This window comes from Hyalella azteca, unplaced genomic scaffold, assembly GCF_000764305.2.
Source record: "Hyalella azteca isolate HAZT.00-mixed unplaced genomic scaffold, Hazt_2.0.2 contig15466, whole genome shotgun sequence".
Classification (NCBI taxonomy): Eukaryota; Metazoa; Arthropoda; class Malacostraca; order Amphipoda; family Hyalellidae; genus Hyalella; species Hyalella azteca.
The window spans coordinates 158,213-183,506 of record NW_025945320.1 but is presented as its reverse complement, the minus strand read 5'-3'; the positions used below and the strand labels follow the sequence as shown (position 1 = coordinate 183,506).

Sequence of the window (25,294 nt, the reverse complement as noted above, 5' to 3'; positions counted from 1 at the left end):
CTAAAACTCTTTAAAGTTTCGAAATTTCAAATGGTAGGGACGAATAATTCTTTCTTTGCAGTTAGATCGGTCAAATGTATGATCTTCAATCAATTTAGAATAGAAGTGTCGGCACTGAAGAAATAGGCCGCTGGCCTGTTGCCGATTCTTGAATTTTTCGTGACTTGATTCACAAGGGATCCGGCTTTTGGAACCCTTGGCTTCTTTAACTGACAATTGATTGCGATAGCTGCTGGACTTATTGCCTGGTCCGTAATTTGCCAGGCATTTTAAGACTGAACATATGCTCCTGCATAGCTTCGTCTAGTCTTATTGCCTGGTCCGTAATTTGCTGGGCATTTTAAGACTGAACATATGCTCCTGCATAGCTTCGTCTAGTGACTCTAGTCTGTTCTTGAACGCGATCATACTCTGAGCGTCAACGATGCTATCAGAGAGGCTGTTCCACATGTCGGTGACTCGAAGCGAGAAAAAATATTGTCGCATGGATGTGTAGAATTAACAAATTTCATTTCTTAAAATTCGTCTGTAATTCGTAAAAAATGCGCTAAAATATCCTAATATATATCAAGTGCCAGCTAGGCTCTGACACAAGAAACTCTCAAGTTTTCTCGGATCTATCTTATTTATTGCTTAGATACTCAGATTTCTTAGAGTTTTATTAGAGTCTTGTGAAATCCTAGTTTCTGCTTGTATGGCATGGGAAATATTTGCTATCTACTATAAATTTTTACACAAGAAAAACAAAATACAAGCAAAATTAATTCCAAGTAAACCATGAAAATTTCGCGTCAAATTAATCATGAACTTATAATAGTTGCAGCACTAAGTCAACTCGCCGAAATATTTCGTTAATAAGACAAGTATGAACTGCAAGGGATGAACTAATTCGTTAAACTTCGGGCGGACCACATGAAGCGTACATGGGAAAATGCGATTACATATATATTTGTCAAAGTTTGTGAGTTTGAAGCCATGCACCGCATAAATGAGTTCGGTGCTTGTTCACAGTGGGGGTTCGGCATGGTTGAACTATATTAGTTCAGCCATGGGGGTTCGGCAATGTTTTGATGAGAAGCAGACCAAGTTAACTTTCCTGATGTTCGATTGCTTATGGAGCACGACGCAGGGCTTTATGGATGATGCGGTGGGTATGGCAAATCACCAGCCTCGGAAGTGAAAATCCTGAAGTATATAACCGCTCCAAATTGGGGAGCTTCGACTTGTTTTCCCACGTGCTTCTACTCCTCCTACATACGTGCACAAACAGACTACGACTCTATTCTTTACCGATCAGCCTTGCCGAGCATTCTTGCCAAGGTCTTACAAAATGGCTGCTTACGATTTATCTTAGGAGCACGCAGGGACATCTCCTATTGTCTCATTACAAGCGGAGGCCCTTGTCCGGCCACTCTGTCATTCCGACATGGCGTACTGGGAGCGTAGTTGGCTCTGCGGCTGGTGTAGAGGAAAGCTGATGATAAACTGGCTCTCCTTATCATGCATTATTAGCCACTGTGTTTGATGTAACTGCCAGTCATCTTTGCCCCTTCGGGCCCTCCTGCGGGCATGTACCTGTTCCTACAGTGGACTTTAGTCTTACTTCCGTGTTTGCATATTGGTCTGTAAATCCACAAAAATTTGGTGATTGCATTGAGCGTAGAATATTCTACTGTATTTTGGGCAACGTTAGGCGATGTATACAGAGGTTATCTTGCGATATACTTTGATGGCTCTACCGGTAGTCATTCTGCTCCAGAGTCTGCTGTTTATGCAGTGGACATTCCCTCGTAAATGAAGCTGGGCAGTTCATGGCGCCTGCATCCTGACTGCAGTGTACTAACAATCGAGCTTATCGTAATTTTTAATTCGTTTCTTATTGATCTGAAATGCAATCATCTGACTGGGTTGTTTGTTCAGACTTGCGTCCAGCATTGCTCCTACTAAGTTGGTTCTCATCAGGGAATGCTCCTTGTTAGTTCTGAAAATTCGTAGGCTGCTTTTAAGCCTTAAACTGAGTAATCTTTCAGAGGGTAAAATCACATACTGGTATACTTGGGAACGAACTAGCAGATCGCGCAGCTAATTTGAGACATGGCTTTTATCAAAGCTCCTACCACACTGTAGAGTATTTGGATATCCTTCGTTGTCAGTCTCTGTCTCGGTGAGATGATGATTGTCATCCACTGTTGCTGAGTCTGGAGAGAGTGGACACCTCTTGTAGGTTCGTAGAAATCTGCAGGAATCACTTAGGATTCACGCTAAGTCTCATCGTGTCACTCTTGCGTTCGCTCGCTTTCGTCTGGGGCTTGTGGGAGTTGAAGCCCATCTGCAACGTTTCCAAATCTCCGATTTACCATTGTGCAAAACTTACGGTGTTGATGAAACTATTGACTCATGCTAGATTGCGTCTGTTATAACAATGTATGTCAACTACTAAAGCAAACCCTACAACAGAGTGTCGGTGTTAAGACACTGACAGTGAGCACACTGCATATGACGGTGGGAAATTTACCATACACGAACAGCATTTTGTGACACAGGCCGTGGTCACATTTCCTTCAAGTACTGACCGCCTTGAGACCTTGTGAAGCCCTTTATCAGCCCCAAAAAACACGCTACGGATGATTGAAAACGATGAAGCTTCACCAACTGTGGATTGACGATCATATAGGACTGCCACATCCAAACGGCAAGTGACCTGAGTGATCCATCTACGCATCTTCAAAAGCTGTGTCATCATCTGATGTTCTGTATTTACTATGTGCTAAACCCTTTGGTGAGCGAACATTGAAATGTGCGTAAATTCGAAGTTATGAGCCCGACACAAGAAATTATGCTCTTTTAAGAGGTATATACGAACTCATGAGCATGGGCCTATTTCTTCAGTGCCGACACTTCTATTCTATGACCATTTTCAGAAGTTTGAATTTTGAAACAAAATCACAGTTGAAGAATTCATAAACATAGTGACTACATTAAAACTATTTTCTGGTAATTTTATATGCAAACGGTAGGGTGGTACAGCGGTTAGTAATTACTTTCTACTTTTCGGAATACAACCATGACCGAGATTGTACAGTGAGTTGCGGATCCGTCCTTAACCCGCTAAAAGGTTGAAAATAGATTTGCTTTGGTACTACTCTGTCCCCTGTAATGTCCCTCTCCTATAGTAATGCTATCCAAATTCCAAATATTCAGAGATCTTCTAAGTTCTACAGACAAAATTTGTAGGATTCACTACTGCATTCACGGATGGCTCACATGTGCAGGAACCTGCAGCCTCCACCTGACCACCTCAGCTGCTCGCTAGTCTGGAAAAGTCCTATTTTTGTCTGAAATATCGCGGCTCTAATATCTGTCTCTTATACACATCTAGATGTGTATAAGAGACAGAAGTAATGCTGTGCAGTGTTCAGGTATAGTAGAACCGTAAAAGGGTGAATGAACGTAATTCTGTACAGTTACAGTAGAGATGTTAGGTGCTGGATGAAAGTAATTCTGTACAGTTGCAGTTGAGCTGTTGTCCTATTGAAATTTTTGGGGTGGTTAGCGTCTGAATTATGGATGCCATTAGCTCGCCCAGCGAATAAATTAACGGCTCTATGTCCGCTTTACGCTCTGCCCTAAGAAAATTTAGGGTATGCTTCACCCTCCACTCTTAACTGCTGTTAAAGTTGTTCTGGGTTTGCGGGCCACCTGATCACAATCAGCAACTAGTCAGAATCGCCTTACCGAATTCATATTCTCCAGAGAGTATTACAAGAGTTGGCTTGACCTAGCCTACTAAAGCTGCATGTTGCTGGGGGGCTAGCGTCGTCAACGTGAGNGAAACTCGGCACAGGCGCAGTGTTGGTCACGCTGGTCGTGAGAAGGTCACCTCATCGCTGCTAGGGCAGTATGGTACTCAGAACTACCTTCTAAGCCTGACGGATCTAATGGATTATACTAATGTAGGGAACCGAGCCCAGGCTCCATACGATGAACTGCAATTGTTAGCTCAACTCAGAGGCGGTGACCATCAAGAACGTCATATTTGGGGCAGTCCTGTGTCTCTTGGACTTTGCTGCGTCCACTTCAGTCCAGGCTCTGTTTTTCACGAAGCTCCTCATGCAGATATTATCGACATGTTTGAAGGGAATAAGAATTTTATGGATTCTAGTCGCTCGTCTGATGGATGTCGACAACGATATAGATGTGTATAAGAGACAGGCGGTCATTCATTGCCTGGGACAATACCTGCTAAAATGCAGCATGGTGAACACCCTATGAAAATTATCAGTGCCTAATTCCTTTGTTATTTTCTTCCACACAAAAACCTCTTTGTGAGAGCATGAAGAAAAATTCAAAATGAAGTAAAGAGGCAGTTGAGTTGGAGTTTTCAAGAAAAATCAAGTTGTGCTCAGGCTGGGAGCCTGGGAGGTGTGACTGTTTCACACCCAAAGTCTTGAAATCAAATTTAAAAAAAAATGCCCCCGCCATTCAACATGGTGATTCATTTTGCATGGGCTTGCATGTTCTTAGAAATTGGCATGATAAACTTACTTTCTCTGAGGTTCACACCTCGGGAGCATGAAAAGAGTCTCCTGACCTTAGGTGCCTGCTGCATCCACATTCTTACCCAGAGCTCTCTGCTCTCTAGCCTAGCTTGGGCTTGGCCCAAGCCTCTTCCTCTTATCCCCAACTAATGACAGAGATCAGGCTGGGCGGTGCATAAGCACTCGAAGCCTTTAAACCTAATTATAATTTGGTAATTGATACTTGATAGAGGTGACTCAGGTCTCAGGTGAGAGAGAAATGCAAACGGTGGAACACTCGATGACTCGACACCTGATGATGGAGTGTGAAGCGTATGAGAGACTAAAAGTGAGAGTGAAAGACTGGAAATGATTGGACTCATTGCCAATTTGCCATTGGAATGATACCGGATGAAAGGGGTGAGGATAATGGCATGATGTATGAGAGAACTGAAAATGAATGGATGGCAATTGGCAATGAAGGATGAAGGCAATGATAGTAAAGTGGTGGGCCTGTCACCACTCACCAGCACACTGCACAGAGCTGGGAAGTGGGATAACAACTGCCATGAGGGATAGTGGTAGCTACTAAGCATTTTTTGGAAGGTGTAAACTGTAAAGAAACAAGCAATAAAAAATAAAATAATGGTAAATTGGTAATAACAATAAAATATAAATAAAAACAAAGTACTATAATTATGATCTAATGTTTTGCCAGTTTTGGGAGTTAACCATATTTGTGTGACAAATGTCCAAAACTACGGTACCATGCAATAAGTGGGTCAATGGGACGCTGGGACCTAGCACTGCTGCACTAGCAGGCTAGCAATAACCAACAAAACATTGAAAACAACATACTTATATTAAAAGTATTCTCCCTCTATAGATAGAGGAGTCTATGGAATTCTAAGAATGAAAGTTCACTTATAAAAAAGCTTTCCACCCAAGGTGAAAAGCTTTCCTTCGATACAGTGCTTGGCCAGGTGACTGACTAGCTATAAATGAAAAGGTGGATCAAAACTTCAAAAGTGGACAAACTGTTTCAATTGTATAGTACCTCAGGTTTGCTATAGAATTATTTAGATGTCTCTTGTTTGATGGATATTTTTTATTTTAATTAATGGATTTTTTGAAAAATTTCCCGGCCTTTTGTTTGTAATGATCAAGTTTAAGTTAAGTACATATTTAGTTAACCAGTACTGTAGTACATAAAAGATATTTGGGGGTGGGGGTGGGGCTTATGGCACAACCAATCACAGCTTGAAAGCATCCCCATCAACCAATCACAGCTTGAAAGCATCCCCATCAACCCATCACAGCTTGAAAGCATCCCCATCAACCAATCACAGCTTGAAAGCATCCCCATCAACCCTGTCTCTTATACACATCTAGATGTGTATAAGAGACAGGTGTATAGAGGGTAGAGTCTGGTAGATTTATAGGACATAAAACTAGTAGATCTATTGATAGTGCTGTGCACTGTGCTATCAGCTACCTATCTGTTATGTGACTCTTCAATGTCTAGAAGATCTGCATTCCTGAAGTGTTTTTGTATATTAAAGCCAGTTAAATGGTCAATATTTAGCTCATTACCTTGCTCCATACAAACTTTAAAAGGCTAATGAATAGACTTACCAATAGTTGTTTACCCAAAAATCCATTGGATTTTGGAAAATCCATTGGATTTTTGGCCATTATTGGATTGGCCATTGAATTGGCATTGGCTTATTGGATTGGCCATTATTGAAGGCAATAAGTGCCCTTTCTAGCCATCCATTATGATCCATATACTGTTATTGTTAAAAAAATCAAAAAAATCGCCAACCCTGCTATGTGTACTGGTTAGTTTTATACCTACCCCTCTGGAATTCCACATGGCATGAGTTATTCCTTATCTGTTAGCTCCTACTTTAATTCTTAATTATTTTGATAAGGGCTTTGTCTTATCTTTTTGGTGCCCTTGAACTCTTCAGGGTTCAGGCTCTTGAGTCGATAACAGATAACTGATAAGCTATCAGAGAACCTATGCCTGTGCCCAATGCCCCATTCCTAAGATCCTCCTTGCTCCAATCTAAGCTATTACTGCAAGCCTGTAGTAACAAACTAAAAAATTGGGCATAGGCAAATGTTTATTTGTTTGAAGGCTTTACTTGTTCTGGCAACAAATTCTTAGAACCATCTTTAAGTAATGATAACATTTTGGGCCTAAATGTGTTCTTGACAATTGGTGTGACAAGATTAGGTTTGTAGGCCCAAAATTTTATCAGAATTATTTAAGGATTTTTGCCTAGTAGCCAACACTATCTAAACTTCCATGATTTTTTTTCACAAACACATTTGAAGAGATATTTAAAAAGGAATGTGTTAACATGGTCTTCTGAATACATAGATTTTAATCTGATTTGTTCCCAAAGATTCTTCAGATAGTATTCATGGGTATCTATAGAATTATTCAAATCAATGCTTTTTAATTTATAAATCGTGCACTAGGAGCCTAACACTGCCTTGCTTGGGTTAGTTGATCCTTAAGCCTGAAGAGTATTTATTATCCCTAATTTATCTTATCTTAAATCCTATCATGGCAAATGAAGTGACCAATTTTTAATGAATGTTCTACACAAAAAGATGTTCTCACAGTTACATTTAACAGCCAATTTATTCATTGAGCAATTGAATTCCAGTTACCAAGCAAAAAATTTAGAATTATCAAGATAAGTTTCAATAACTACTACAATTACCTAGCAGCAAAAGTGCTTCATTCTCCCACCATGGCTCTTCTGAAGGTTTGTTTGAGTTTACTGTTTTTTTATTAGCTTTCTTGACCACCAAGTACATTTATTTCTATTATCAATGATTTATAATTTGCCACATTAAGTTGAATGCCTCAAGACCATGTATATATCATTATATCTATATTTTATTAAGAGTAGAATAAGATTTTCTAGCAACAAGAGCTTGTCTATTAAATAGTAAGTAGCAAATGCAGCAAAACTCATTCAAGACTAGTGTACTATGAAATTATTATTTTTTGAAGGATTGCAAGTAATGTGCTATGACAATAATGATGATCAACTTATGTGTCATTGTTGGTAGTGCTTTTAAAATCATTGATTCCCCTTCTGCTGAACCCTGAATGTTTGGGTAATGGATGTAGGGGCCCAAAGCCTACATGGTTAGAGTTAATGGTTGACTTGGGTACGAAATAATTTCTTAAGCTACGTATCTTTTACAAAATTAATCTTCAATTATTTTATAAGCATTTGTCATAAAATGTTCCTGATTATGGTCTTGTTTCAATGCACAATGGTAAACTGAAAACAATGTTGAACAAATGCATACATGAATGAAACCTTCTGCTCATTAACTTCTGCAATATAAAAAGTGCTGGAAGAGCATCAGCTTTTTTGTCTGAGATAGTGTTTTTATTTAACTTCTTGTAAATTGATTCTTGAACATGGTAGGAGGTCTGACTATGCATCAAATGATTGACAGAGGCATGATAACATAGCCTCAAGCACAAAGCATGGACCATCATGGGCTTAATGGGATGAGAATTTAAGTGACCATGTATAGTAACTTAGCCATGTTCAATTTTTTTTGTACTGCCAAATTTGTGAGAGGCTAACAAAATAATAAGTTGAATTAGATGAAGGAGGAAGAGATGAGTTGCACAACAATTTAAGCTCTAAAGAATTGATAATGTCAAGTGTTTATTGATATAGAGATGAAAAATGATTGATGTTGTGCAGTAGCTATGAATCAAGGAATTTTTAACTTAGATGATAAAAATATGTACTGCAAATAACTGTTAACACTCTAATTTCTGGCAGGCTTTTTCCCGTTCTCAATTGACTCTTCTTCGCACATCTCTACAACTGTCACCTGCAGTACGCAACAGCTCAGGACTGTGCTTTGGTAAGCAGCTATGATGTAGTGCAAGACTGCAGGTGCTGTACTAATTCACAGGAAATAAATGTGGGAATTACACCTGTCAATGAGCTAAAGAAAATAGTTGTAATTAAAATTAGATTCATCTGTTGGTAAGATATGATTATGAACTTTTATCTCCTCTGCTGTACACATATCAAGTTGATGCTTTTGTTATAGAAGTGCATAATACCCTGAAAACCATAATATATGTACTCCTGTCCCTGTGAGAAGCAGACATTATTTTATTTGAAAGGTTGGATCAGAATATCATGCGTAATATCATGCATTTACCTATCTCTTAGGTATGAATCATGAAAAGGTTTGTCCTGTACAATGACTTGTTTATTTTCTATGCTGGCCAAAAGTTCTCTAAATTCTGTGAAAGTATGTATCAACTGGGCACTGCACCCAGTGGACAATATAGATCATCTCAAATAGCTACATTTAATTTTGAGGCAAGAGATTTTCTTATCTACTATGAATTAAATGTAGGTATTTCAAGTGGTATAAATCCACTCATCATGACAGATATTTTACATTGCATTATTCTACTCATTACTCCTTAGTTAAATATGTGCAGTACTGACATGAAATACGTACTACTCTATTTGGAACACCAGTACGTAATGCTTATAAAATCCAAATGATGAATTTGCAAGGGTTTGCATGCTGAGTTGAAAATATAATGGAACATTTTTATCCTTTGTTCCATTTTCATAACTCCATTAGTTGTGATATTTAATGCATTACAGATTTCAGTGATGAGCAAAAGGAAATCCAGGCAATGTGCCGTAAGTTTGCTAGAGAGCAAGTCTTGCCCAGAGCTGCGGAGTACGATCGCACCATGGAATACCCGTGGGACTTGCTAAAAAAGGCAAGCATTCAATAACCATTGTCTAATTTCCATTCTATTGACTGAACTAAATTCTAGTTTAAAGTGCAAGTTTTAAATTGGGATGTAAATTTCTTTGCTACATATTGTTTTCAGAGAAATTTATATTGAAAATGAGTAGGTATGTTTTGCACTCTATGTAAATATACATACTGATTACATTTACCTGAAAAAAGAAAGGTTTGAATTCCCTAAAAAATGGTCTAAAACAGCAAATTTGACTCAGTCCACAGATCTACAAATTTTATGTAAAACAGCTTTAGTAAATGTTTGATGTATTAAGCCAACAATGCTCTGCTTATTCACATAATGTTTTTTAAATTTTCATTTTATCTGTTTGTTTTACTTGTCCATCTTTCCCCTAGGGTTGGGAGCTGGGTTTATTGAATTCCCACATTCCCGTCAAGTATGGAGGTCCAGGCTTGACATCCATGGAAGAGAACATCATCTGTGAAGAATTAGCCTATGCCTGTACAGGTTACTCTACACCTATCACTGCCAGCAGCCTTGGGGTCAGTTACGTACTTCATTCAATCAAAACTCATCACATTTTTATTGGTGCCTTAATAGAATAGTAATTGTGAGCTACCTTACATCTCATTCAGTACAGAAATATTTAAACAATATAAAACATTAGCATTTATTTTGTTCCACTCATGTCTGTTATGATATCTGACTATATTTAGTGTATTTAGTGTAAGCAAATTTGGTTGGCACAATAATTGCCACATTACATTTTTTCTTCAGCAAATGCCTGTCCTTCTTGCTGGCAATGAGGATCAGAAGAAAAAATATCTCGGCATGCTGACAGAAGAGTGCCAAATGTGTGTAAGTTGATGGAATCCTAGCCAATATTGAACAAAAAACAGACTGGAAATGAATATTATTGCTGAACGTTTTTTAGCAACTTGAACTCATTAAGCCATAAAAAAGTCAATGAAAAATATGAGGCTCAGTAGTCCTAAGGAATGGGCGCATTAGTTGGTAAAATTATTACTATCTTCTGATGAATCATGAGAGGACGAGCCTCATATGGACTCAGAGACAATTTCTTTAGTTCTGTGTGTGCTATTGAAAATTCTCCCTCAAGCTTTTATTTCCAATCTCAGAATTATTTATTGGGAATAGCAAAAATAAAATGTTTTGTACCAAACAATTTTATATTTTAAAACATTCACTCTTGGATGACATTGTCCCATGTTCGTAATTTCAGATCTAACTTCCTTAATGAAGTGTGAGTATATTCATATTTCCTCTCTAATCATTGATCTATTGCAAAAATGTAATAATTTGAATAGTTCATTGTTTGAAAATTGACTGTATTATTTTTGTGCATACTGGCTGAGGCCTTCTATGGAGAAAATACAGAGAAAACCAAATAAATTGAACAGTTAATGACCCAATAAAAAAATTATCATTTATGTGTATACTGTCCCAGGCCTTCTGTGTGACTGAGCCTGGGTGTGGCTCAGATGTTGCAGCCGTCACCACCCGTGCAGTAAAGAAGGGTGATGAGTACATCTTGAACGGCCAGAAAATGTGGATTACTAACATTGGGCACGCCAAGTGGTTCTTTGTACTCGCAAGAACTAAGTAAGTTCTACCAAAGTGGGAACTTGAACTAAGTCAATGACTTGCCAGTAGGTTATTGTCAAAAATTGTTCAAAGAGCTTTGTCTGCATTCAGAAAGATGTGTAACAAATAGGACTATTTGTAGTAACCAATTTGTTTTTCAAACTCAATTGAAGCAATTGAATCCTTAGATTAATTACCATATTATCTGGCTACAATATTCCACAAATAATTTTCAATAAATATTTCAACTTTACATATATAAAAACAGTTTTATTATTGCCTGCTCCTGTGCACCAACATCACCATTATTGGGGTAAAACTGCCTTATTATTTGGTTCAATTTTGTTCACTATTATATTTGAGCAAATGTTCTTGCTCTTTCATTTTGATTCAAAATTCACAATCTAAACTAATTGTACACATTTAATCAATTAATATGTAGATTCACTGATGAAATTTATTCTCAGTCCAGACCCCAAATCAACAGCATCAGGAAGCATGACTGGGTTCATTGTAGAGCCTGACTGGCCGGGCGTCAACATTGGACGTAAAGAAATAAACATGGGCCAGCGCTGCTCCGATACCAGGGGCGTCACCTTTGAGGACGTTAGGATTCCTAAAGAGAACGTCCTAGGAAGTGTGTAGACCAGTACATCTCAACGAGTTGTGTGTGACCACGAAATATGTCCTAGGCAGTACATTGACTAGTGTCATTTTATTAGTTGTGCGTGACCACAAAATATGTGCTAGGAAATATGTTGACTGATTGACAATGATCATCTTGACGTGTCCAATGTGATCACGACAAACGGGTTATGGAGTACGTTTACCAGTAATATCTAGTGAATTGTTTACCAGTAATATCTAGTGAATTGTTTACCAGTAATATCTAGTGAATTGTTTACCAGTAATATCTAGTGAATTGTTTGCCAGTAATATCTAGTGAATTGTTTCATCCCAAACCACATTTCTATATGCGGTCTATGTGAAGAATCTAGAAATGGTCTATGACCATTTCTATTTATTTTCATGCAATCACTTCTGAATTTGCCTGAAACCGATGAAAATGTACCAGAAGTTGTTTGCTTTGAAGATGCTGTCTTGAATGTTTAGCTGTCTCTTGTTCAGCTGTGTCAACAGATTCGAATATGTTGAAAATTCTACTTTAAATAATTTTCCAGAATTAAAAACATAATCTTTCAAGCAATGACTAAACTTGAAACATTTAAATACGATTTTAGAAGATGCTAAAATAGTGTACAATTTTTCCGATGCCAATTGAATTGATTATGAGTGCAATTTATTTGTCAAAGAATGTTGAGCAATCCTCAAATCGTGTTAAAATGAACGGTATTCCTCCACGAGGTGAGGGCCAGGGCTTCAAGATAGCGATGGGCTCGTTCGACCAGACACGTCCCACCGTAGCTTCTGGGGCGGTGGGACTCGCACAGAGAGCTTTGGACGAGGCCACCAAGTACGCCTTAGAGAGGAAGACTTTTGGTGTCCCTATTGCTGAGCACCAGGTGAGTGAGCTGCCGAGACCAGCCCTTTACTGCTTGTGTTAACTAACAATTTTGATACGAATAACATGGTCAAGACAATGTATCAAGTGGAATGGAGAAAATTTCGGTTGAGGAAATATTAAGCGCGTCTATCGCTGAGCATCAAATTGATGATAGAAAGCATTGCCTGCTATCCTTCGTGCGGGATTTTTATATATTGTAACATAGAGCGGGAAAATTTTGTAACCTCATTCAGCATATGTATTGTCACGTGTCAAAATTAATTTAAATAAAAATGTTAACAGGCTGTGTCGTTCATATTGGCCGATATGGCCATAGAAATTGAGGCTGCACGACTGCTATGGATGAAGTCGGCTTACGAAATAGTGAAGGGAGCGCCCAACACCTACTGCTCCAGCATTGCCAAGGCCTTCTCGTCAGACGTGGCTAATAGGGCAGCCACCAACGCCGTGCAGGTAATGCCGGATGTGGAGTCTTGTAGGGATCAGTGAGCGGTCGTTGATAGGAGGCCAGCTCCCGATGCAAGTTGTGATTAACTAAAATCTATTTAATCTGATCTGGCAATGTAGTATAAAATGATTTTGTATCTCCCATGTAACATCATGCATCCCGCATCTATTATTACGTATCTCCTATTTTTAAATATAATATACTATAGTAGTTAGTAGAGATCAGAGAATGTAAATATATTCAATTGCGTTAATTTGTGCAGGTGTTTGGTGGGGCAGGTTTCAATACTGAGTATCCCGTGGAGAAGCTGATGCGTGACGCTAAGATCTACCAGATCTATGAAGGAACATCTCAGATACAGAGGGTCATCATCGCAAGACACGTCCTTCAGAAAGCCAAGCGGGGTTTGCTATAGTTCAGGCCTCGATTAAACCAATGCTCTACTAGTGCCGTACGGTCAAAACGCGTTGTAGTGCACGTAGCGGTCGTTTTGTCGTTTGCAATTGGAGGGTTCGGCTGTGAAAGCAATCAGTGATTTGCTGATGGAGTTTCAAACTCGTAACTATTTTTGATTGTTTAGCATCTCGTACACGAAATAATGATCACATCTCGACTAAAGGGGCATCAGCCTTGATCATGTGTATCTGTTGCACATACAAAGCCTATTGTTCGCATTTTATTTAAAATAAATGTATTGCAAGACAGCTGCAATGCCTTACTCCGGAATTCAGTTTCTTATACCAAGAAAGCCAAAATTTATACGTAATTTGCCGTGTATGAATTTGTTTTAATTTTGAGCTCAAAACTGTCTCAACATTTGATGGCATAAATGAACTCTGGATATATAATACGGTTTAAAGTAAGTTACTTCAAGTTAGATAAGTCTAATGATCTTGTTCTACGGGTGAATAATCACGAATCTTCTCGCTTTAGTTTTATGTTTAAGCAGCTTCTGAGTAACTCGTTCCTTTCATGTACTTTCGTTTGCTGATTAAGTGATTCTTGCTGTAACTTAGCCTCATTGCGCTGTGATAAGTGCAAGTGATTTGTTGGTGCTATTATTCGTTTGTACGTTTTGATCAATGTTGGGAGTCTTAGTAAGATTGTGATGCCGATGTGCGATTATATATGAAAAGTATCTACTATATATTTATATGTCAATAATTAATAAAATTGAAACAAATTTTATTAACCCAAAACTTCAAAAACTTGATACAAATGATAAGCTGAAGGAAATAATTTATCATGGGAATCAATTCGATTACATCGACAAAAAAAAAAGTTCAACGAGCGACGATCGTTATTCTCTAAAAACATGTTTCATCCATCAATAACTGTAAGAATGAGATTATAATACTTCATCGTGATTCATATTTGAAAAATTCTAGAGAATTCATTTAAATTTATTGCGGTCGAAGAGAAACTGTGGATCGAAGGGTCGCTTGCACACACCAAAATTGCTGAACGTAGCTGCAGGAGAGTTTCTTAATTTGTCGGCGTATCACGTGAAAATCAAGTAATTTCATGTAATAACCAATATGAAACTGTACGCAATCCAGATTTTTGAACAAGCGTCTCCTCCCAAAACTAAAGCATTCTATGGGGTTAACAAAAGTTCGGAGAGTACTAATAGGAACCGATTGATTCCAGCTTCGTCAGTCTGAAATATATTCTAAGTTATTACCAGTCTAGCTCAACAGGATAAATGCCGTCAAGGCAGGCCGTGCAGTGGCCTACGGTTCTGTTCTCTTCAAGCACAATTCCGTCGTTAACGGCAGCGTGCAGTCCCTCCAAACTCAGGTACTTCAGGCTGTCCAAATTCCACTTGGATGCCAGAAGATCCAAAGGCGCTCGGTTGGCTGCGAGCTCCTCACGGGTCGGGATGTTGATGCCCATGTAGCACGGGTGGCGGATGGGTGGAGAGGCGACTCGGAAGTGCACCTGCCATACAAATTTGATTCAAACGCATAAAGTTTTGAAGATTGTGTGGAAGAAAAATATCTGCGAAATGAGGATGTTTCTAGCTTTTGTAACAATCGATGAGCTGTTGTATATACGTGACAGAAGCGTCATAAATCGACCTGAGTCCAAAGACTAGCGGTGCTTGATGAACTTTCCATTTCATGACGACGTGTTAAGAGGATTTAAAGGACTTAAAGACGTTATCGTGTTAAAGTTCCGATAATTTCCAATGACAAGCCAACATCATGACAGTCAAGATATCAATATCTTAGAAAATCTAGCTTCATACCTCAAGAGCGCCGGCGTTTTTGATCATCTCGACTATGGGTTCTATGGTGGTGCCTCGTACGAGGGAGTCGTCCACGAGCACAACGCGCTTGCCTCGCACGAAGTTCTCAGAGTAGAGAGAGAACTTACGCAGCACCGTCCGCTTACGGGTGTTCTGGTCGGACTCAATGAACGAGCGTCCGACGAAGTGACTTCGGTACAGCAAGTCCTGGTAGGGCAACCCGCTCTGCAACATCGAGGTAAATCATCATAAGCTGAAAAATAATGATCGATACACTAAAGATATGAATTATAGGATAAACTGACGAAGAAATAATTACAATGAGGTGCTGTATCTATTATGCGGGTTGTCCTGAATGATTATTAAATGAATATGGCAATAGACGGACTAGAGAGTATTTTTATCTCGCCTATCTACGAGTGAATATTTTATCTGGCACACTCGTAACTTCCAGCTATAAATTCCGTACTTATCTATAAGCTGTAAATTCTAGCGATACAAATTCTATGACAGTAATTCCGATGTTTCCACTCTAAGCTTTGAAAACATTCCAAACCAATTCATTAAAATTCCATAATTCAACATCTACTTACGAAAACTTTAAAAAATGCTGACTCGACTTCGACTCACTTTACTGGCGAAACCTTTAGCAGCCACAGAGGCTGTGGTAGGAACGCAGCATACGAAGTCTGCCTCCACGGGATGTTCGAGTGCCAGGAGCTCGCCTGTCTTGTACCTTACGTCGTACACCGAGTGACCTGTCGATTGATAAACATAACTTTTAATGCATAAAGTTAAAAAATATATCTCAACACTTATCATCTTAGGAACTCACAACCCCGGGTGTAGTAAAAAGTAAGAATTTTCTGATTACAGTTCAACTGGAGGTTGCGGTTTCCCATCGCAAAGGCCTCTAACTCTTCTTCGACATGGGCGTTCTGATCATGGGCTTAAAGTTCGGAACATTTTAGCTTCACAGGAGATGATAATGGAGAAACATAACTTATAAGGCATCGACAGCTTGGAACATTCACTTCATAGCAGTTCAATAACCTCTATCGATTGTCAGTACTGATATTAAACTAAGAAAATTCGCAAAATGTACAAGTGATCTAAAAATTCCCAAAAATTCGGGGCAACTAAGAAAATTAAATACTAGACTCTAGCTCACCTTCGAAGATGGAGTCAGGGCGAGCGAAGTAGACGTATTCAAAAATGCAGAATGCGACGGGTGCAGTGCACTTCTTAGTCGCAGAACAACGTCTCTTGGTCGTGCCATTTGGCGACAACTCGTCGCTGGACGATGAAGAGGAGCTCGTAGAAGACACACTTCGGGCAGTAAGCGGGCTGCTTACCTCTACAATACTGTCATCGGAGGATTGCGAGTCGCCAGTTGAGTCTTCGGCCGACACTGGCAATGATTTCTTATCTTCACTACGCTCGAACTGATCATTTAAATTTCCATCTTTCTCCTGCAACAAAACAGGACTTAGACTTACGCTGGCAACTGCGGGAATGTCTTCTTCTGAGCTATAATCACTGACACTTATGTTTTTGACCATATCCTCTTCCATAGGCATTCCAACGAAGAGGCCTTCACTTGTGCCGTCCCCTGATGAGAGTTTTGGCTCGTTCCCACTTTCGTTCATGGTTTTTGGTTCGTTTGAATTCAAAGAAAGGTTTTTAGGCTCCATTGTAGAATTAACATACAAAACTCGAGCCTTTGCCGAACGACATCCTGTTGCATTTGGACTGCAGCATGGAGGAGCTACTCCCGCATGAGTATCTAAGTTCTGGAGGGATGCTTGCTGATTAACGTCGGAATCTTCGTACTCTAGAGTGATGGTAGCTCGAGGCCGGTAAATTCTTGGACGATGGACAATGTCCAGTCGTTTCAGTCCTTTGGGACTTATCTCAAGTATTTCTCCTGGAAGGATCTGCAAGGAAATGATCATTTTAATGTGAATCGAAGAAAAAAAGTTCGACCAATGTGTATTATGAATTATTTCCTAATGTATGAAGTCACTTATCAATAGTCACTAGTCGATTTAACTACAAAATCAATCATCTTGATATTCTTTGAGTGGCTGCGCAGATAAACGAGTCCTCGTTACACAAGTAAAATTTATTGCAGACATGAAAAAATGAGTCGGGTGGTGCATGATGCAAGTACTAGCCTCTCTGAGATAGCGAGCCCCCACGGGTGGGAAGGCGCAGGATTCTGAGCTCACTATCCAGCCAAGCAGCTTCGACTCCGGCTCTGCGGGGTGCAATTATAAACGTTAAAAATCGTGTAAAAAAAAAACTCTTTCACAAACAAAATGCATTTCATTACTTTCCATGCAACAACGTAAAGGGAATTTATTTTAGCCCATGAACGCTCATTACGTTCCATGCAACAGCGTAAATAGAATTTATTTTAGCCCATGAACGCTCATTACGTTCCATGAAACAACGTAAATGGAATTCATTTTGGCCTATGAACGCTCATTACGTTCCATGCAACAACGTAAATGGAATTCATTTTAGCCTATGAACGCTCATTACGTTACATGCAACAACGTAAATGAAATTCATTTTGGCCTATGAACGCTCATTACGTTCCATGCAACAACGTAAATGAAATTCATTTTAGCCTGTGAACAATTAGTTTCTACACATTTTAAATAGGACTGAAATTTCGTCCTGTTCCGTCATCTCATTCGCATTGGACGTGATTCCTCTTACAAGACTTACATGCACTGCGGCATTACGAAGATTGAGATATCTTCGTCTAGAAACGTACCACTCTCGCTGGACCGGAGTTCACCAACACACAGCGGTCTGTTGCCCAGAGGATCCCTGACTGCGTATATTTTATCTCTGTTCATGAGGGCGAGGCTGTAGGACGTTGGCGTCTGCCTCATGAGGAACCTGATCCTTGTCCTCCAGTCAGGTCCATCCTGTTCTCCGTGTGTGGGGTTCAACGAGATGACCTGAGTGATCAGCTCCGAGTCCGAACGAGTCGTCAGACTCAGACCTCGATCGAATAACTGATGGACATGGATAAGGAACAATTACGGTCAGTAGAAATAGTCGACCAATCAGTCAAAGGAACGAATCTACGGTAATAATAAGCAGAGCTGTAAATGAGATCAATCAAATGTGGAGTATTCGGAAGATTCAACAGAGCTGTCAGAAAGCAGAAAGAAAAAAGAAACCTTTAAATCAAAAGCACGAACTGAAATGCAAACCAAGAGAATTAACTAACAGATGAACTTAGAGAATGAATTCAAAAGCACAGACAAAGACACAAATCTAAGCACAAATAAAGAGATGAACCAAAGCACAGACAAAGAAATTTAATCAATAGCACAAACAGATGAATAATAAGCATTCACAAAGACCATGAATCGTAAGCACGAAAAAATGGTATTTGAAAGCGTGAAAACAGAGGATAATTCGAATCCTGAAGAAAGCGGTGAATTCGAACAATAAACGAGGCGATAAATTAAAAGCACGGTCTTTAAAAGTGAATCTGTAACAAGGTCCAGAAGGAGAACGGAATTATACCGGCACTAACGATGAAACGAGGCAGTATTCTACTATTGCGAACGCCGTGAACAAACTGGCCAAAAATTAAGAACGGAAGACAATTGCTACTTTTTGGCAGATTTCCTGTGTTAAAAGTACTATAGAACGGTCATAAAAATACACACGTTGCTAAATAATAATATTCCCATTTTCATTCAGGTGCGAGTAAAATTTTGAACGTAAATTTTTGTGCACATTAGAGAATTAAGAGGTCACCCTTAAATTTGTTATCGTATTTCTCAGACTTCATTATTGCATTTCACTCTAATCACCTCTAATTAATTATTAAATTACCAATTAATTGATCAATACTCACCAGGTCCTTGAGTGAGTCAGCGTTGATGAGCTGCCCGTTATGGGCGAGTGCAAACGGCCCGTGTTTGTTGTGTCCAACGAACGGTTGGAAATTGCTGACGTCATTGCCGCCCGTTGTGGCGTAGCGGTTGTGCCCGATACCTAAGCGGCCTGGTGGAAGCGTTCGAAAATTATTCCGCATTACTCATAACTTGAACGTGTTAGTAGACATTATATTTTATGAAATAAGCATCGCATGGTAACAGGCGCTGACATTAGACCATGCAGAGGGTGTTGGATTTATTTAGAAATGGCACAAGTGGGTCAAGACATGAGCAAATATTGAATGAAAAAATTTTTTTTACGCTCTTATTTCATTAGGCGAGGCTCTATTGTGAAAAAAAAATATTAAGGAAATGTTAAGTGACGCATCACATCGCAGCACAATGGCAAATGTTACCCGAGGATTTAATGTCTTGGTGCTTGTATGATAAGAGAACAATGTACCGTAAGACATACCTAGTTTTATGCAAGTTTGATTGAAGACCAGGGCATGCATTTAAATTTAATTAATTTAAGACATAGTTGTATACAAATTGAAAATTTTGATTATAATACTGTACAAAACTANCAACATCTTGACCTCTGATGTTTGCGCGGCTCACCCGTGAGCTTGTAGACTTGCTCCTCAGTGAAGACTTTGTTGACGTAGCCCGCGCCCCGGTGCAGCTTGAAGTCTTGGAACGCTTCTCCTGTGGTCGTCACGATCCCAGCGCTCTGCTGGCCCCTGGACAACAACACCAATTTACATATTATCCATGGCTGAAATAAGCCTGGTGTTGAAAATGGATCAATCTAAAACTAAATCGTGTACCGCATGGCAGGTACAAATCTGAATACCTGAACCGCTGCCGTTGAGTTCACATGCATTTTTTTCTTTAGACATGAATCCCGCTACTATCGGTATATAAATATGATACATGTAATAACTAAACAATTCTACTGAAATGAAAACTTCTGAATGGCATAAAAAGTAATTCGAATCCTAAGCCCTCACGCTAAACGGAACGGATTTTTATCAATGCATTTCTCGTTAATTTTTGGCGAAGGTGCTGAAAAGGGATAAATTTTTTTTTCAACTAAATAGCAGTTGCGTGACGTACGAGCGGCTACAAATTGAATGGTTGGTCACGTAATTTTACCGTAACACGGTAATGGACTATTTTTAATCAAACAAGCCGACGCACGCGAGAATATTTCAGGTAGTAAACTATGAATTATTCGTGACGAACGCATCACAAACTTGTGCTCTATTGTAGCCTCCACAGGAACGATGCCTGAGGCAAGAGTTCATTTTTACTCGACCTTTTCCCTGTCCTTTGCTCCTTAGCCCCGTCCCTCCTCATCCGTAGCTGCCTTCAACCAGAAACGCAATCTGGTTATATAGTTACTACGTTTTGCTTTCTCGCAAAGGCCGACTTGTACAGAGAAAGCCATCTTCGATCTACCGAGATGCTAAAGCCTGGATTTGGAGCTTTCGAAAGATGATCCCTATACTTATTCGGCACGAGTTGCGGACTGAATAGAAAAGCACGTGGATCCTTGGAATTAGAAAATTATCATTGGTTTATCGGGCAGTTGAATAGTTCAAATTCATCATTGCCTACGAATTTTTTCCCATCAGAGTGATGGAAAATGCGGCGTAAGATACAATTGCGTCGTAAAGTAAAAGAAATATGGGGAATGGCAAGTCTTCGCATGCGAAAATTAGAATGCAGATTGTTGGAGCAGCCATGTTTGCCTTGTGGCATTCAAATTTAATATCCAATGAGCGTAAGTGTGAATCTTCGACAGCAAATTCTGATAAGCGCACTGGGGGCAATAACAATAATTGGGCAAAGAGTGAATAAACGAGAAAACAGTAATTGACAGTAACTATGAACTACGTTTTGGATTCGCTGTAAACGAAATGCAAGCTCTAGGCAGCATGAGCATATCATGAGAACACCAAGATATACAATAAATGAATGAATGGAGCCACTGATCTTTCCTGTACAGAATGGTCTGGAAACAGCGCTATGGACTGTCCACGGAATACCTGAGCGGGAAAATTTAGACGTAGGTACCACAATGTTACTTGCATTTAAAAGTAAAACAGTTACTGTACCCAATGAATTTCATTTTAGGTTACTAAGCCAAAATTTTGTGAGCAAATTTTTTGAAAATTAGCACTTAAATTAAATTATTATAAAGCTCATAGTTGCGATTCCTTAACAATATCCAAACCATCTACAGCTACTTGAAATTTTACCGAATAATTTTTCACGGAAAAAACCTAATGTGATGATAACCGATGGCAAAATTAAATGTTCAAAAAAAAATTCATCACCAAAATATGCAGCAAGTAAACCCACCTGTGCTGGAGGGAGTGCAGACCCAGAGCAATGGTCTGGGAGACGTAGGGGTCTTGGGGGTCTAGAGGCGCGTCCTCTGCCAGCACGCACCCGAACACGCCGCACTCCTCGCGCAGTTCATCCTCTTCAGCAGACGATTCATCCCACGCCGGCTCGTCGAATTCCATTACTTATGGCTATGTACTATCAATCTATTGAAGATATAGTGCAAGTAAACACCTTCAAGTATTAATTATGTACGCACGAAGTTCTATACGGATATAATTTGATTAAAACTTTATTTATTGAAGCGCTTCTGATCTGCAATGAAATGAAACTTATCAGTCATGGAATATTTGAAGAAATACTAAGCTCCGAACTTTTCCCAGAGCCAAATTAGTAGAGCCGTTTTCATGAATTAAAAAGGAAATGGTGACTCGCACTTCACTTTTTGACTATACTCCCACAAATCCATGATCATTCACTCTGAGAACACCGAGATGGTCGTAAAAGCGCCGCATTAGGGCAGAGTCTTGGCTGCGTAGTTTACAAGCTAATCAGTGAAATCACATAGACCTATACTGGACCTCCTCCAGTCATTTTGCCAGCTGCCTCCAATCCGTGCTGCCATGAGCCCATGACTACGCTGAAATTGTTGAAAGACTTAACGTTCGATGATAATAACAACGGCTTAAAATTTACTAAGCGTTCTAAGTGCACAACGTTTAATCTCAGTAAAACTAGTGGTGACTTGGATGGGTTGGTGCTAAATTAAGTGGCTAACGTCGTACGAACGCAACACATGGGTTCGTCTCGAGAGCATAGCACAGTCACGGATCCAGGAATGAACCCGATACGGTAATCCTTTTCCCTTGTGTAATTTTCGATCAATTAATATTAAAGGAATTTTATAAACATAATTTATGCCTATAATTTGGGAAGTTATTTCGCATTTCATGTGCAATATGATCATAGGAGGTGCACCTTGGCCACGTGTGCAGGAGAGATGGGATGAAGAAAAGCGTAAAGACGAAGGTGGGCTTCAATACCAATAAATTTAAAGATTACAAAATTACGTGTGATAGATGATACTGAATAATATGTTCGGGAATCCACTGTCAGGCAATTTAAATTTACTTGACATAATTCATGTTTAGATGAAAACTGAGGATTTGGCATCGCATTCATCAACACTATTCTCGTCAATAACCTAGGGTCGTAGTCGTCTGTTAAAAATTAAATGTAAATCTAGAAACTAAATTTTTCGGCATAGTGATATGTACATTAGATAGAAACTTTCTTTTTTATCTGAAATTGTAATCAATAATTATATTTACACTTCTTTAAAGTTCCACCGATTCACATTTTATCAACCGAAGTGATTATGAATTAAAAGAACGAATGATTTCGAGACTGATTCGTTTGCGCCACAACAGAAGGCTGTTTCTCGGTGCACAACATCGGCAAACACACAAAGGAAGAATTACTTCTAGTCAATCAAAAGCTTTTAGTTCTTAAGTTACCATGCACACTCACGCATCCGAAGTTCAGGAAGTTGAGTCCAAAACTGCACTGTTCAATTCAAGCTCTGACCACGCCGGGTTCCAGACGGAGACTGAAGATGTTTATCTCGAGGATCAGGTTAAAAAACACGACCATCCTATTACCGCCCCACCATTTTAGCCCATAGCGCAGCTATAGGCTTACTGTGCGGCCTACGACGATGCTTGGCCTAAGGACAAACGTCTGTTAGAAAAAAATTCGAGGACCAAGCCTTGCCGGGTGCGGCAGAACCTGTTCCACAAATGCCGTCCATACTCACGTTGTGTGTCTACAAGAGCTAAGTTTTCGTCAGGTTAAGCGTACAAATGGTTCCTTCGAAAGAGCGATTAGCAGGAAAGGCCATTTGAAACGAACAAATAGCTGCATTAAAGGAAAGTTTATAAAAGCGTTAGTATCATTCCTACAATTTATACACGAGGTAATGTGTATTCGTTATGCGCATCAAAAGTGTCTCTCAACTAAATGTTTCGATTTTAGATTAAAAATTTGAGTCGAATACCCATTACAATATCGGAAAGAGCTCGAAAATGAACATGCAATGCATCGGTAAGTTTATCCAATAAAACGTAATGCATACATTCTAAAATTAGACCACCAGTGCAATTTTATTCATTTTCAATCATAAAAAACTGCGTTAACAGGACAGATATAAAACTGAACAGTTTCGTGAAGTCCCCGGCTTAAAAATATTAAATTTGAAAGTCTATTTCAAGACAAATGTTCACCCCCATGAGAGGCTCTTTTCATACGCAAGATGAATGCACATTTCATCGTGGGTAAATTGTAGGAAAGATACCAAGGCTTTTACAAATTTAAATTTATTGCAGCATTCATCGTACTTTCATTTCACTTTTTAAAACCTAAACTTTCATCCAGTTTCTCGATGCAAGTCCACTGGCGCCATTTTTTGATATGGATAAGACTAAATATATCAATCATGATAAAAATTAACGTAATATTGGTTTTAAATATAGTTTTACAAACGCATTGCTTGTTATTGAGAAGAATAAAGATATATTCTGGATTGAATCTATGTCTTAAAATAGACGCGTTAACATTTACTTAGTAACTTTGTGTAATGGGGCTCGTATTTGCAAAAAGTGATCCAAGTCAGTTGCATTAATAATGGAACTAAAAAATATCGGAAAATAAAATTTATTTATTGGCTTTTCGTCATTGCGGACCTGATGAAGTTGCAGATAAGTTGATTGTTAAAGCTTTTTCAACTTGCGTATTCAAGTCATTACATCATCACTCTGTTTATCAAATGCAAAATTGAACAGAACTCACCCGTAAATCGGACAAAAACACCCGTAAATATAAACAAATTTCACCCGTTCATACGACACTTTCCCAAAATTCTTGAAAAATAAGAAAAACGGTCTATTTTCACCAGCATTTTTAAAAAATCGCCCGTTAAAAGATTTTTTGTACCCGAAATTTAAAAAATGCAGGTATTCTAAATTGATGACATTCTTTGCCTACATTTTTGTACTAGGTAAATTTTATCTATACATAAAGCCCAGTTTCGTATCACAAACATTGGTATTCGTTCAAAGGAAAAGTTAGGAAAAATTAATTACGAAGTAACCTCAAGTTTGATCAATTTTTATTTAAAAAATCGCGCTGTAATTTAATCACAGACGAAATCAGATATCTGGAACGATGCATCTGACAATCAGGGAACCCGAACGAATTTTGAGTCTTGCGTCTGCCGCCCACGTGGCAGCGGGAATAAAATTATGCTTATCAATGCATGAAAAAATATACCGTGAAAAATTTTTACTAATGAAAGAATTAAAACGATAAGAATGTGAAATATTCTCGTATTTCGTGAAAAAAAAATACTCGAAGGAATTTGAAATATTAATTTTAAATCCTTCAGGCAATACGGATGTTTAACTAATCGTAATTAATTTGATAGAATTTTAGTTCCCAAGTTCAGATTCCTATAACTTAGTAGTGTGAACATATTTAAGGAATCATCACAATGAATAATTTACGCAATTCAATTTCCTTTGGAGTTTACAAAGTTAAATGTAGAATGTAAACATTATACCTGTGTTTCCAACAGGGATGTCCTTGCAAAGGAGAAGCACGCTGGAGCCATTCAGTTAATACCTAATTAATGAGAGCGGAGGGCCGCGTGTGCGGACAACCCGCATGGTGTAGTTCCGTTTGTCCGTTTGTTTCAGTTCCTGCTTCTGGAAACTGACAACGGAAAAATCCGGGTCACCTGCCGAAGAACACCACTGCCCTGATGTAATGGACCATCATGATTCCTGCCTTCCAGAACGTAGCCTTCAACACTTCAAGCCGTCCGTATCTAGGCC

At 39.0% G+C, this 25,294-nt stretch overlaps 2 protein-coding genes across 2 annotated transcripts; one reads left to right on the top strand and one right to left on the bottom strand.

The window, feature by feature from the left end:
• Positions 1–7,024: 7,024 nt before the first annotated feature.
• On the top strand, positions 7,025–14,066 carry LOC108679126 (medium-chain specific acyl-CoA dehydrogenase, mitochondrial-like). Its single transcript, XM_018167709.2, has 10 exons — positions 7,025–7,300; positions 8,348–8,432; positions 9,200–9,321; positions 9,705–9,851; positions 10,087–10,167; positions 10,778–10,932; positions 11,382–11,551; positions 12,280–12,437; positions 12,722–12,892; positions 13,150–14,066. Exons 1-10 carry the CDS (start codon positions 7,286–7,288, stop codon positions 13,300–13,302), a joined length of 1,257 nt encoding a protein of 418 aa, XP_018023198.1. The 5' UTR covers positions 7,025–7,285; the 3' UTR covers positions 13,303–14,066.
• On the bottom strand, positions 14,061–23,015 carry LOC108679125 (amidophosphoribosyltransferase-like). Its single transcript, XM_018167708.2, has 10 exons — positions 22,935–23,015; positions 21,420–21,719; positions 19,671–19,792; positions 19,028–19,176; positions 17,924–18,170; positions 17,316–17,398; positions 16,310–17,075; positions 15,769–15,896; positions 15,139–15,363; positions 14,061–14,828 (listed from the first exon to the last, which is right to left on the bottom strand). Exons 2-10 carry the CDS (start codon positions 21,584–21,586, stop codon positions 14,568–14,570), a joined length of 2,148 nt encoding a protein of 715 aa, XP_018023197.1. The 5' UTR covers positions 21,587–21,719; positions 22,935–23,015; the 3' UTR covers positions 14,061–14,567.
• Between the last annotated feature and the right edge of the window lie 2,279 nt (positions 23,016–25,294).

Excerpts from the sequence above, each read along its gene's own strand:
- LOC108679126 (XM_018167709.2), top strand. Across the intron at positions 9,322-9,704 it reads CGTGGGACTTGCTAAAAAAG|GGTTGGGAGCTGGGTTTATT; the intron begins GCAAGCATTCAA and ends TCTTTCCCCTAG. Across the intron at positions 10,933-11,381 it reads TTTGTACTCGCAAGAACTAA|TCCAGACCCCAAATCAACAG; the intron begins GTAAGTTCTACC and ends ATTTATTCTCAG.
- LOC108679125 (XM_018167708.2), bottom strand. The coding sequence starts at position 21,586 with ATGGAATTCGACGAGCCGGCGTGGGATGAATCGTCTGCTGAAGAGGAT. Across the intron at positions 19,177-19,670 it reads GCAAGTCTACAAGCTCACGG|GCCGCTTAGGTATCGGGCAC; the intron begins GTGAGCCGCGCA and ends CGCTTCCACCAG. Across the intron at positions 15,364-15,768 it reads CTAAAGGTTTCGCCAGTAAA|AGCGGGTTGCCCTACCAGGA; the intron begins GTGAGTCGAAGT and ends TCGATGTTGCAG.